The following is a 15,161-nucleotide window of genomic DNA, read 5'->3' on the forward strand; positions in this document are numbered from 1 at the left end:
CATTATCAAAGAGTTTCTTTCTTTGCTTTATGAAAATTTGTTTTTGTTAAAATTTCAGAATCGATAGAACCAGTAAAATTTTCAGTCTCTGAATGTAATATTTCTATATTAAAATTTTGTTGATGAGTAAAATAATTTTGAATCTGGTTCATCTAGTTTTTTTAGTTGTACTGACCTCATAAACTGCTTAATTATATCATGTTGATAGTAGCTTTGATATGATGTAATGAGAAGAGTACTTCACTTCGTGGTCTTCCTTCTCAAAATACACATTTGTCCAATCTGAGAAAATATCACTTAATGTCATTTTAAGGGACATTCCACAAAACAACTGCTCAATACTCCTCAAAACTGTCAAGGTCATCAAAACAAGAAAAGTATGAGAGACTGTCACAGCCAAAAGGAGCTTAAGGAACTATGATGACTTAATCTAACGTCTTTCTTTTACATCCTCACGACACTGCACTATTGGATAATTACTCTTCCCCAGTATTTCAATGAATGGTTTTAGTACTCATTGCTGGTCATTTTCCTATATTTATTTATTGGGTTGCAAAATAATGATTTTTCTAATTTTATAGGATTTTAAGTCAGGAATGGATATTGCTATTATTGAATATTTTTTCTGCATATATCAAAATGATCAATAATTTTTCAGTGCATAGGAATTAACATTGCTCATTATGTTTTCATAAACTGCTGAATTATAATTAACATATCTTATTTAGTGATTTTAAATCTATTTTGAAAAGTAATTATAATTTTTTATGTCATCCTTGTTTGTTTTGATGTCAAGGTTATACTTGTTTTATAAAATGAGCTGGATAGCGGCTCTTCTGGTTCACACTGACTTGCTGTATTTACAAAGGAGCACTGAGGGCTCCCCACCAGTATTGCGTGTTGTTGGTTAGACACACTGACTCATGAATGTTGCCAATTGATTTTGCCCTTCTAGTGGTTTTTACTTTTACCAATAAAAAAAAAAAAAAAAGGAAAGAAAAGAAGGAAGGATGAATAGATAAGCAGAAAGTACAGATAAATAAAAAACAGCTATCCATCAGCCTGAGAAATCCATAATCAATGATTTGGGTTTATCTTTCCTAATAATTAGACTCTTTCATGGAGTTATTAATCACTTAAAAAATCTGCTTTTGCCCGGCCGGCGTGGCTCAGTGGTTGAGCATGGACCTATGAACCAGGAGGTCACAGTTTGATTCCCATTCAGGGCACATGCCTGGGTTGCAGGCTCCATCCCGAGTGTAGGGAAAACAGGATGCAGCCAATCAATGATTCTCTCTCATCACTGATACTATATATTTTTAAATCTGCTTTTCATGAGATTGTTAGAGAAGGTTATTTCTTGAACCAAGTTGTTCGTTCATTTGGCTACTTTGGTTAAAAAAGAGATCATTGTAATCATTATTTTATTTTATTTTATAGGGTTACTGGCTGCAGATTGCAATTGCCATGTCTGACTCAGTAATTCTTCGCAGTGTGAAGAAATTTGGAGAGGAGAATCATGGTTTTGAGTCAGATGGATCATGTAAGTGGCCCTTTTCTCTCACTGCCTACTGCACAGTGACAGGTTAGAACAAAAGTGGAACAAACTAGTGAGGTTTCAAGGGGCAGAGACAAATCAACAATATTTAGAACTATCACCAAACATGTTTCTCACACATGAATGGGTGGTTCTCCCTAGAATCCATGTAATGGAATGTCTGAAAGTGTTAAGGTAAAGATGCATAAAGTATGGGTGATGGAAGTATCTATTAATATATGTTTCCTAGAGAGAGTAGGGTTGTTCCAGCATGGGCTATGATTATTAACTTTATTCATATATTGTAATAATTAATTATAGCAGTAGTTATTCTGTGAGCACTGCTTCCCAAGAGGAACTGTATCAAGACTGTGCTGGCAGAATGGAAAGGGGCTAGCAGCTAGCATGTAGTGAGCACAGATGATTCTAAACAAGTTTTACTGTTTTATCATTTTTTTAAAAATATGTTTTTATTGATTTCAGAGAGAGAAGGGAGAGAGAGACAGAAACATCAATGAAGAGAATCATTGATCAGCTGCCTCCTGCATGCGCCCTACTGGGAATGGAGCCCACAACTTGGGCATATGCCCTGACCAGAAATCGAACCGATTTCTAGGTGCATGCTCAACCACTGAGCCACACCGGTCGGGCAAGTCTTATTGTTTTAAACAAATCTTATAATTTTACAGGAGAAGAAACTAAGACTTGAATACACTTTTTAAAACTTGGCAAAGATCCCATGACTCATAATGGAGCCATAATCCTAACCCAGTTCTATTTAATTCCCAAACCCAAGATATTAATCTCTATCTGTACTATAATGCCACTTAACTCTTAATTCAATTAAATTAACATGCCAGGAGGATCAGGATGTGCTGCTCCATGGTAATGGTTGACATTAGCACCTTGGATTCCTTTCCCTATGGTTTCCCCACTCAGACCCTTTTGCTTCCTACCCTCCATCTGCTCTGACCTATGCTGGGAAAGTAATATGCAGCTCAATCCCACAGCTTCTACTGGCATGCAAGTGGCAACAAGCATTATACAGTCTGGTTAATTTGTGGTCTAAATTATAAGTGGGTAAATTCTGATGTTTCTAAAGAACCAAATAATAAATAAATATTTATTTTACTTGGTAGTTCAAAAAAATCATATTTTCTTCATTTAGTTTAGAAATGTTGGTCTCTAGTTGATACTCAGAAGATACAAATATTTTATATCCTGAAGAAAAGTCATGCAGAGATGTAATCAAGCCTGCAGCCCTAATCCTGAGATAACATCTTCATTATATATATGTATATGTACAGAAAGAAAGAGAGAATAAAAAAGGAGAAAAAGCAAATAATCATTTCGCTATGTTACATAAAAAAAATAATTTATAGGAATGGTGTTTTTCTAGAGCAAAATTGTAAATGATTATGTTGCATTTAGTCATTATTAACTGCCTTGTGCATTGTTTTTATTCTGACAGATAACAATGAGAAGAATTCACGGTAAGTGACTATTTCAACAATGCATTTTTTTTCTGGAATAACTTCACAATATTCCTATGATAGGCACAAAGCAGAGGAAATACTTTTTTTTAAAAAAAAATATATATTTTATTGATTTTTTTACAGAGAGGGAGGGAGAGGGACAGAGAGTTAGAAACATCGATGAGAGAGAAACATCGATCAGCCGCCTCCTGCACACCTCCTACTGGGGATGTGCTCGCGACTGAGGTACATGCCCGTGACCGGAATCGAACCTGGGACCTTTCAGTCCGCAGGCCGACGCTCTATCCACTGAGCCAAACCAGCTAGGGCAGCAGAGGAAATACTTTTATGTACATTACACTTCTTATAAAATGGTATAAATAATCCATTATTTTTTTAAAAAACATTATTATAATTTGATTTCAAAAACCTTTTGGAATATCCCTTCTAGACTAGGTCTAAATCGCCCCTGTGTATCCAGGAAAAGCACAGAATTTCCAACCTAAACAGTAGGGAAGGTGTACAAGTATGATTTTGTGAGTACAGGGGAGGTTCCCAAGCCCAAATTCTTCCATAAGCAAATAGCAGATACCTAAAACTTAATTATTACATTTTCCTCTTTAGTTCAAGAGTTTAAATTCTTGTATAAAATAAATTTTAGTTAATCATACATTGGCATGACGGTAAAATTAGATGGAGTCTAATTTAGAAGACATTTGGGAGGTGCCAGGCAAGTTTCTGAAATAAAGGTGGTAGAAAGGGAGAGGTTGAAGGTATTTAAGAAATTTTAAGTAAGTAATTCATGGCAGAGGGAGGTGTTGGGTGTGGTAACATTATTTGGACTAGAAGTGGTAGGACTAGCCTGCGCCTAGAAGAATCACACTGGGTGGGAAAGAGATAAAAAATGGGTGTGAATGTAGCTGAAAAGCAATGAGAGAATGATCAGGAAGTTTGAATGAATTCGTTGTTTTCTATTTTTATTTATACATTTCTTCAGTTTACTCTTTTAAAAATTGAATTTATTGGGGTGACCTGGTTAACAAAATTATACAGGTTTCAGGTGAACAATTCCATAACACATCTCCTAGTATATACCATACTATGTGTTCACCACCTCAAGTAAAGTTTCATCCATCACCATTTATGCTCCCCTATGCCCTCCTTCTCCCTTCATCCCTCTGGCAATCACCACTCTATTGTCTGTGTCTATTAGTTTTTCTCTTTCTTTTCCTTTTTTTCTTCTTTGGTTTTTAGAGGAGATGTAATAATGTAGAATGAGAATGTAAGAGTGAAAGTTTGATAAAGCTGCTGGGGGGAACAGGAACAATCTCTAGAGGGATAAAGTACATGAGCTAAGGCTGGAGACCATTCTCATTCATTCATTTCACAAATATTAATTGAGTGCCTACTAGATGTCAGGCATTAAAATTAGTGCTGAGGTACAGAAAAGAACAAATTAGACAAAAAATTCTGCCCTTGAGGAGCTTACAGCTTTCATCTTAGTGAGGGACACATCATAAACACCATAAGTAAATAAAATATATAGCATGGTAGCTAGTGATAATCTATCAGTTTCTTTCCACAAAGGAAAAAGTAAACATGGAATGGAGTTATGAAATGATGTGGGGGAAAGTTGAAATTTTACCAACTTTGGCCAGAAAAGGCCCCATTGAGAAGGTGACTTATGAGGGAAGGTCTGAAGAAGGAGAGAGAATTGACCAAGTAGATAAAACAGCATTCTGGTGGGAGAAAATTGCAAGTGCAAATGCCCAGAGGAGGAAACAAATTTGGCATGGACAAAGGTCAGTAAAGAGGCCATATGGCTCAGGTGGCAAGAATTGGCATGCAGTAAGAGGAGACAAGGTCAGAGAGTCAGTTGGCCAGACCATGGAGGGCCTTGAATACTTCACCAAGGACTTGGGATTCTACTCTGAGCTGGAAAGGAAACTCAGGGTAACCAAATGCTAGGCATGGCATGAAATGTTGGCATCAGTTCACATGGTGGAGATCTTGTCTCCAGCCAGCCCAGCAGCCTGGCTTCAGGAGAAGATGGCAAACATGCGGGATGGATGCAGAGATGAAGTTTCCAAGGAAGGTTTTGGGGAAAATGATTGAGGATGATGTTGAGAGTATGGTTCAATTGGCAGGCAGTGGGACCTGGGAATGCATGGGGAAGGAAGCAAATCATTATGAGTTTTAGCAATTCTAAGTAAATGGAGGGCTTAAGGGACTGCATGTCTCATGTGAGATGACAAATAGTGGTGGAAGGGAGAAGGAAGTGAGGAAACAAGATGCCTGGGCTGTCTCAGTATGTGATGGAGTAGAGTAGTTCCTGGTGAAGGCAAGGTCCAGGGTGTATCCATGAATGAGTGACTCAGCTGAAGTAGAGATCCTTGGAGTTGAGAAGGTCAAAGATGGGTTAAGTATAACTTTCTGAGAAACAAAATGAGTAAGAAATACTAAGGAAACATAATTTAATGGGAAGTATGGGAGTTTAAGGGAAACTTTTCATCACATCAACACTATTTAATGTAGTTGTAAAATGTTTTAAGTGCTAGAAGGAAGTTTTAAATCGAGTAATCCAACCACTAGGAAATAGGTCAATATCACATTATCTCACTTATATGTGGAATCTAATGAACAAAATAAACTGACGAACAAAATAGGTCCAGTGGAACAGAATAACAGATCTCAGTGGGGAGAGGGTTGGAGGGGATGGGAAAAAATTAACCTAAGAAAATATATCCATATATGCATAACCCATGGACACAGACAATAGTGTGGGGAAGGCCTGGGGTGGGATGGGGCTTGTGTGGAGTGGGGCAAAAAGGGGGGAGGGAAATGGGAAACATCTGTAATACTGTCAACAATATAAATAAATAAATAAATAAATAAATAAATAAATAAATAAATAAATGTTTTAAAAAAGAAATAGATCAAGAGTTAAGGGTGAACTCTAATAGTTATTTATTAGTATAATTGAGAGTATGGAGTACTTTTTATTTTCTCTCAGTGCCTTCTGAAAAACATCAACAAATCTCTCCTGAACATGAAATATAGCTATACTGAAATCTCTATAAGAGGTAAATCTGAAGAATAAAAGCTTATTTTTAAGATACCAGGTTTGGCAAGAATTTCTCAACCAGAGGGAGCTTTTTTTCTTGCTAAAAAATGACTCATTGACTTACCATCTAGGGAGAATTTCTCATTGTTTGGGAAGGATGGTCTGTAAATCCCTATTTTCTCTCTTCAGGTTACAAAATGAGAAGAAAGGTGACAGCAGTCCAGTTGGCTTCTTTCAATTGGTAATAAGACTGTGCTGACTTATGACATAGGCTTTGTAACTATGAATCGTTCAGATTGTGGAGGAAGTGTTAAATCTTTACTCATATTGGCAGATTTTTTAACTACAGTGATTCCCTTTTCAGTCATAAACTTTGTCTATGTGATAACATGCTGACTAGCAATTAGAAATGTATTGCTGATTAAACACACAAATCTTACTCAGTAGATCAGAAAAGTGTCCTGGAAAATAATCACTATGTTTATAATTATAATTTTAGTAAGGAAAATCATCACAAAATAAATCATATTGTGCATATTTATTCTTATGACAAGACTTTAGGAATAGTACAGTATACGTATTTTCTCCAAATTGTTCATGATGAAGGCATTTCTAAGCACAAATAGGCACTCTTCATTGCCATTATCAGTTCTAGGAGTCAATGTATGTTATTGCTGAATGTCCTACGTAGAATACATGGCAATGGTATCAGTGCCAGTGATTGTTTCCCTCATAAGTTGTGGACAAATAGCTAAGTTGGCTTCTTTCAGTTGGTAATAAGACTAATAAAGTCAGCTCTTGAGATAAACTGAATTCAGAGATCAGGAAAGAAATAACATGGACTGACAATGTAAGAGTCTAATGTTTTAGATAACTGCTATACCATTCATTTTGATATAATTAGTGAGATCTCTGTTATTCAGTATGATGATCCCACAAAATTTGGTGTTGAATACTGTTTATCAGAATCTAGTAACTAAAATTAAATAGTCCTCCTACCTCTCCTGCTTTTCACCCATAGATGATCTCTGAATCCTTTGTTTTTCAAGTTTCGATTTTCTTCAACGACTGACATTTGGCTGATGTTTGTGGGAGGTTTATGTGCATTTCTCCATGGACTAGCCCATCCAGGCGTGCTACTCATTTTTGGCACCATGACAGATGTTTTTATTGACTATGAAACCGAATTACAAGAGCTCCAGATCCCTGGAAAAGCATGTGTAAATAACACCATCGTGTGGACCAACAGCTCCCTCAACCAGAACGTGACAAATGGAATGCCTTGTGGGTAGGCTGCTATTTTTTACTTTTTTGTTCACATCTTAAGTTGTAATTAAAAATGTGTAGAGGGAACATATTGACTGAGCTGGAATGGTATCTAATATAGAGTACACAGAAACATAAATTTACCCACATTTTTACAAATTACTCTGCCCTGAGGTTCTCCTATCTTACCAGGTTTTAAAATGCTAACAAAAAACATATTTGGAAATTGCCCATTAAATGCAACATCCAAATTTAACCACTTTGTAGTGTATAGGTTTGAGGATGGGGCTACCAATACTTAATGCCAAAAGAAGATGACCCATGGATTTTACTTGAGTCCTATGTCATGTCTTATATACAAGACTTCCTTTCCTTTTTTCCTAGCTCTCATCCATTCCTTAGCTTCTGTGGTCATGGCTAATGATCCCCAGCCTTTTCTGTATAATGGGAATTTTGTTAGTATGCCAGAGGCCTTGGAGTAGGGGCCACTGGTCTCAGTTAGTAGTTGAATTTCTATGGAAGAGTGGCATGGTGTCAAGAACAGAAGGAAACCATGCAGGATTAGCCAGAGCTGGCTGTGCTACTACTGTTTTCTTTGAGATAATCCCAATAGCTGCCTGGTAATCAGTGGAGTTCGGGTACACAGGTTGATTCACTGTTTTGGACTTTGCAGCCTGCCTCACAATGCCTCAGGGACAGAACAAGGTCATTTGCGCATATGAACCCACATGCTCAGGTTTAAGAACCAAGGGCAGGGCACATCCTGGCTAGAAAGACACTTGGAATGGCTTTCCTAAGTAAATTTATATTTTTCACCTTCATTTAAAAAGTTTTTAACAGGCTTGATTCCAGATTATGAAAAACCCTTCTAAATCACTCTGTCCATAACATTATCTACTCTTAACGGCATTTTATTCATTCACCCATTTAACCAGAAATTTTTGAACATATTTTGAACATATATATATATATATATATATATATATATATATATATATATGTTTCTTTTCTAAATTTAGAAGTAAGACTCAGAACAGTTTGTATGAAAGAGTGACTATCTCCAGTGACTATCTTTTAAGTCTTTCATTTACGTTGGAGGACAGAGATGAACTGCTTTTTACAGAATGAAATGACTACAAAATGTAAAGTTAATCACTCCCCCTTTTGAAAAAAAATGCATTCAGACTTCTTTATGATGTAAATAGACCCAAGTCCTTAATAACAATCATGAAGATAATTTTTTTCAAGGGAAAATTCCTAAAAGTATATCTTATTATGTTTTAAAATTTGGAAATAACTATTAGAAGGGCCAAAATTGCCCTGGCTGATTTTGCTCAGTGGATAGTGTTGGACCTTGAACTGAAGGGTCCCTGGTTCAATTCCAGTCAGGGGTACATACCTTGGTTGCAGGCTTGATCCCCGACCCCTGTCTGGGGTGGTGCGAGAGGCAACCAATCGATGTGTCTCTCTCACATTGATGTTTCTTTCTGTGTCTCTCCCCCTTCTACTCTCTCTAAAAATCAATGGAAAAATATCCTTGGGTGAGGATTTACCAAATAAATAAATAAATAAATAAATAAATCAAAATTAGAGATATATCTGTGACACCAAGTGCTCATAAATATTTATTAAATGAATTAAAGAATGAATCTATCTTTATTATGCATCACCAATGTCCATTAGAAAGGAATTCACTGTGGAATATCCATTACTCAGGCTTTATTCACTATTACTAGGTCATGTACTTCAAGGTGAGCAAATAATGAAAAGCAAATAGTGATTTTCAGAAGTTCACTGGCTTTAGCTGAGTCCACATGATACCAAACATGTAAAAAAAATTCATATGATAACTCAGATTGTGCAGACCACACCTTTCTTGGACCATTTCTTTACTAGGAACTCCTTTGATGAGTTAAATACTTTAATTGTGAATTATTATGGTCCCTGTCATTAATTCTGTTACACCTCTGAATTACTATGTTTGTTTAGCTTTCATGTAGTAAGATCACTGAGAAAATGGAGCTGGGTGGGACAGAGGAAAAGGGAGAGGACATTTTCTTCCCTCTAAGTAGTTAATATGCCTTCCAAATTATCCAACTCCTTGCAACTTGCTTTCTTGAAAAAGTATATCATTAAAAGTCCAATTTCTCCACCTATCATAATAGGTCTATCAGTCTTGGACTATACAAGGCAACTCAATGATTTTATCAACATAAGCATGCATGTTTAATAGTAGGAGCTAGTTTTTCTCTCTTTTTTTTTAATTTTAATAAATCTTTATTCAGATTATTACAATTGTTTCTCCTTTTCCCCCCCGTAGCTCCCCTCCACCCAGTTCCCACCCCACCTTCTGCCCTTACCTCCCCCCCACTGTCCTCATCCATAGGTGTATGATTTTTGTCCAGTCTCTTCATGAACCCCCCATACCCTTTTCCCCCTGAGAATTATCAGTCCACTCCCTTTCTATGCCCCTGATTCTATTATATTCACCAGATTATTCTGTTCCTCAGGTTTTTAATTCACTTGATTTTTAGGTTCACTTGTTGATAGATATGTATTTGTTGTTCATAATTTTTCTCTTTACTTTTTTCTTCTTCCTCTTCTTTAAGAATACCTTTCAGCATTTCATATAATACTGGTTTGGTGGTGATGAACTCCTTTAGCTTTTTCTTATCTGTGAAGCTCTTTATCTGCCCTTCAATTCTGAATGATAGCTTTGCTGTGTAGAGTAATCTTGGTTGTAGGTTCTTGCTATTCATCACATTGAAAATTTCTTGCCACTCCCGTCTGGCCTGCATAGTTTCTGTTGAGAAATCAGCTGACAGTCGTATGGGTGCTCCCTTGTAGGTAACTAACTGTTTTTCTCTTGCTGCTTTTAATATTCTCTCTTTGTCTTTTGCTCTTGGCATTTTAACTATGATGTGTCTTGGTGTGGTCCTCTTTGGATTCCTTTTGTTTGGGGTTCTGTGTGCTTCCTGGACTTGTAAGTCTATTTCTTTCACCAGGTGGGGGAAGTTTTTGGTCATTATTTCTTCAAATAGGTTTTCAGTATCTTGCTCTCTCTCTTCTTCTGGCGCCCCCATAATTCTGATGTTGGTACGCTTGAAGTTGTCCCAGAGTCTTCTTACACTATCTTCAACTTTTTGGATTCTTTTTTCTTTTTTTTGCTTTTCTGGTTGAGTGTTTTTTGCTTCTTTGTATTTCAAATCTTTGACTTGATTCTTGCATTCCTCTAGTCTGCTGTTGGGTCTCTGTATAATATTTTTTATTTCAGTCAGTGTATGTTTAATTTCTAGTTGGTCCTTTTTCATATCTTCGAGGGTCTCGTTATATTTATCGGCCTTTTCTAGGATATTCTTGAAAAACCTTATAACCGTGGTTTTGAATTCTATATCCAGTCGTTTGTTTTCCTCCATTTCTTTCGTTTGTGATCTGTTTCTTTGATGCCGCATTTTCACTGCTTCCCTGAGTTGGTAGGGTAAATTTGTGTGCTAGGTTTCCTATATGGCCCAGTGGGTCGGCCTCCCCAGTTAACCTGAGGTGGACACTCTTGGTGCACCCCTTTGTGGACTGTGTGTACAGCCTTGTTGTAGTTAAGTCTTGATTGTTGTTGGTATCACTGGGAGGAATTGACCTCCAGGCCAGTTGGCTGTAAGGATCAGCTGCGTCTATGCTGGGAGAAGTTTGGTGCTGGAGACAGCCTTATAGGATTAGACTTACCAAATTGCAATAGCCTCTGTGCTCGGCTTGGATGGGGTGGAGTCTCAGGGCGGAGCAGACAGTCTTGGCTTCCTGGCAGCCTTGCCCTTGCGTGCACGCGCAGACCTCTGCTTTCCCCAGCTCCCGATTCTCCGCCCGAGAGTCCAGACTTCCCCCACAAGAGCATGGGTCCCCAGGGGCTCGCCTGGAACCGGGGTTCAGTGCAGTCAGAACTGGGGCCCAGTGCGGTCAGGAGCCTCCGACTCCCTTCCACTAGGGAAAGCCTGTGGCAACCTCCGCAGCCTTTGTGCGCACTGGCACGCCGCGCCTTCAGACTTCTGCCTTCCCCAGCTCGAGTCTCCGCCCGAGAGTCCAGACTCCCCCCGTAAGAGCGTGGGTCCCCAGGGGCTCGCCCGGAACTGGGGTTCAGTGCAGTCAGAACTGGGGTTCAGTGCGGTCGGGGGCTTCCTTCCCCCTTCCGCCAGAGAAAGTCAGCCAGACTCTCAGCCACCCTTCCTCTCTGCGCGCACAAAGACCCTTTGCCGTACCTCCAATTCTCTGTGAGCTTTTCTCTTTCCTTCTAGTTGTAGAATTTTCACTCAGCCAGCTTTCCTGTGGTTCTGGATGGTGTCCGTTCTGTCTTTTAGTTGTAGTTTTGAAATTGTTGTGTGAGGCAGCAGTTTAGGTGTTTACCTATGCCGCCATCTTGGTTTCTCCTAGTTTTTCTCTTTTATTATATTGGTTTCCACATATCAATTGTAATCTATTGGATGGAATTTATAGGCTAAAGCCTTTCAAATGGCTCTTAGTGAAAAATGCTGAAAAAGATTACAGAACATTAGGCCTCCTGATTAACTTATTGGATTTTACACTTTATTTTTTTAAAATATATTTTATTGATTTTTTACAGAGAGGAAGGGAGAGGGATAGAGAATTAGGAACATCGATGAGAGAGAAACATCAATCAGCTGCCTCCTGCACACCTCCTACTGGGGATGTGCCCGCAACCAAGGTACATGCCCCTGACCGGAATCATACCCGGGACCCTTCAGTCCGCAGGCCGACGCTCTATGCACTGAGCCAAACAAGTTAGGGCGGTTTTTATACTTTAATTGGATAGAAGTAAACTGCATTTTGATATTTGGACTTCTTTTCTTTTATCTTCTTTCAATCTTTCACCTTACTATTTGATAATTCTGAGCAAATAAATTCTGAAAAGCTAATGAAATCATGGAAGTGACATACTGTCATTTCTGCCATATTCTGTTGGTCACACAGACCAACCCTGATACAATTTGAGAAGGCACCGCAAAACAGTGTGAATACCAGAAGACAAGAATCATTAGAGGCTTATTGCAGGCTGATGGCCAAAGCCATTGGGAAGTTACTGTCCTCAATGGCCCCACATATGGATGCATTAATATAGAAATCTGAGTCTCTATTTTCTCTTGGATTTCAGTCTATTTTCTTAGCAATGTACATGTAGCTTATGCATTCAAGTACTCTTTTTGTTTGTTTGTTTTTTATTTATTTTATTTTATTGTTTAAAGTATTACATATAGTAGTACATATATCTCCTTTTTTTTCCCCCATGGAACTTCCCCCAGCCTCCCCTACCCCCTGTCACATGCTCTCATCCCACCCTTCCAGTGTCCTGTGTCCATTGTTGTGCTTATATGCATGCATACAAGTCCTTTGGTTGATCTCTTCCCCCACCTCCCCAACACTCCCCAGCCTTCCCGCTGTAATTTGACAGTCTGTTTGGTGCTTTACTGTCTCTGTGTCTAAGCACTCTTTTGAATTTAGACACTTTAAGACCCCACACTTAAAAACAGCTTTATTGAGATACAATGCAGACACCATATAACTCACCCATTTAACATGTACAAATTAGTGCTTTCTAAGAATTTTTTGCTTTTCATCTAAATTACATAACTTGTTGGCATACAGTTGTTCAAAGTATTTGCTAATAATTCTTTCTATTGCTGGAAGACCAGTAGTAATGTCCCTCTTTCATTTCTTTTACTATTTGAATCTTCTCTATTTTTTTTCTTGGTCAGTCTAGCTGAATGTTTATTAATTTTGTTTATCTTTCTGAAGATAAACAGCCAGCACATGAGATAATATAATAAAGATAAAAAACAAAAAGAATATAGGAAATCAATAAAACAAAGAGCTGTTCCTTTGAAACCTTTAGCAGGGCTGACAAAAATAAAAAAGGGGGGGAGTAGACACAGTTACCAATATTAAGAATAAAAGATGAGATCGCTACAGATCTTGCAAAGATCTTCTAAAGAATAATAAGGGACTACTCTAAACAAATCTGCACACTTAAATTTGACAACTTGGAGAAATGGACCCATTGATTGAAAATACAAATTACCACAGTTCATCCAATATGGTATAAATAATATGAATAATCTTAACTACTAAGGAAATTGAATTTATAACTTAAAAAGTCCATAAAAGAATCCTCCAGGTCAATATGTTTTCACTGTAAAATTATATCTATGATTAAATAATAATAACACAGTTTTATACATTATTTTCCAGATAAAAGAAAGGAACACATCCTAATTCATTTTATGAAGCTAACTAGGGGCCCAGTGCACAAATTTGTGCACCTTGAAAGGAACTGTGGGCTGGGAGGCTGCAGTAGGCACAGGGGCGGGTCTCACCCATCCTCCGTGCCCCTGCCTGGCCCCTCCCACCACAGCCCCTGGTCCCCTGTTTGCCGGCAGCCTTGTTCCCGCCACCGCGCTGATGGCACTGGCTCCATTCGCACCCGATGAAGGCACGGAGCGATTGGGGCCAGTGCCAGCAGTGGGTGTGAGTGGGGCTGGCACAAGTCAGCAGGTGCGAGTGGAGGCTGCTGCCCCGATCTCCCCTCAGGAGCAGGGGGAGGTAGAGAAGCCCTCCGGGTGATCAGGGCCAGCAGCCGCTGCTCACACCCGCTGATGGTGCTGAGCGATTGGGACCAGCGCTGGGCACTAGCAGCGGGTGCGAATGGTGGCTCCAGCGCCGGCTGCGGGTGCGAGCAGGGCTGTCGCCGGCAGCAGGTGAGAGAGGCAGCTGCTGGCCCCTATCTCCCCTCAGGAGCAGGGGGAGGTGGAGAAGCCCTGAGGGGCAATCAGGGCCGGCAGCTGCTTCTTGCACCCACTGATGGCACCGAGTGATTGGGGCCAGTGCCAGGTGCCATCAGTGGGTGTTAGCAGTGGCTCCAGCACCAGCAGTAGATGCAAGCGGGGCTGGCACCAGCAGAACCACAGCGCACGCAGGAGCAAAGAATTTTTAGTAACCACCAGAGGCTTGCCCTGATGACAGCGACAAGCACCCCGCCTTGGTCTGGTGCCCCCTCGCACCTGCTCTACCAAGCCGCCGCGGTTGACACCCGCCATGTTCCGCACACGTCCCCTGGTGGTCAGCACACATAATAGCGACCGGTTGTTCGGTTGTTCCAGTTGTTCTGCCGTTCAGTCTATTTGCATATTAGCCTTTTATTATATAGGATATTATCCTGATACCCAAACCAGGCAAACATATTACAAAAAAGAAAACTATACATTACTATACCCTCATGAATATAGATGCCAAACCTTAACAAAATATTAGCAGATAGAATTCGGCAATATACAAAAAGAATTATACACCATAAGCAAGTGGGTTATATTCTAGAGAAACAAAGCTGGTTTAATATTTGAAAAAACAATCAATGTTATCTACCATGTTAACAGGCTAATAAATATAACCACATGATCATCTCCATAGATGAGAAAAAGCATTTGAAAATTTCAACATCTATTCATGATGAAAAGAACAAAAAGCAAACCCTCCCTTTAAAAAAGAGCATCTACAAAAAAATCCAACAGTTAACATTATACTTAATATTGAAATATTGTGTACCTTCCCCTAAGACTGGAAATAAGGTAAGAATATATGCGCTCACTTCTATTATTTAACATAGTTCTAGCTTGTGCAATAAGGAAGGAAAGAGGTAAAAGAAATATTGATATAATAATTATTGTACATTCAACAATGGTTAAGGTAGAAAATTTATGTGTTTTTTTTTATTACAATTAAATATTTGAAGATGTAAAGGAAGAATTACAGATATCTTTAT

At 38.8% G+C, this 15,161-nt stretch overlaps 1 protein-coding gene across 2 annotated transcripts in view; it reads left to right on the forward strand.

Moving 5' to 3' along the window:
* Window positions 1–15,161, forward strand: part of ABCB11 (ATP binding cassette subfamily B member 11) — a 101,633-nt gene that overhangs the window by 9,804 nt on the left and 76,668 nt on the right. For both annotated transcript variants that reach the window (XM_080671399.1, XM_080671398.1), the window contains 4 exons: window positions 1,441–1,543; window positions 3,009–3,030; window positions 6,266–6,317; window positions 7,126–7,364. In XM_080671399.1, the coding sequence (XP_080527525.1) occupies window positions 1,468–1,543; window positions 3,009–3,030; window positions 6,266–6,317; window positions 7,126–7,364 (389 nt within the window). In that variant the 5' untranslated portion in view covers window positions 1,441–1,467. The remainder of the gene's footprint in view (window positions 1–1,440; window positions 1,544–3,008; window positions 3,031–6,265; window positions 6,318–7,125; window positions 7,365–15,161) is intronic.

Source organism: Plecotus auritus (genome assembly GCF_963455305.1).
Source record: "Plecotus auritus genome assembly, chromosome: 5".
In the NCBI taxonomy this organism is placed as follows: domain Eukaryota; kingdom Metazoa; phylum Chordata; class Mammalia; order Chiroptera; family Vespertilionidae; genus Plecotus; species Plecotus auritus.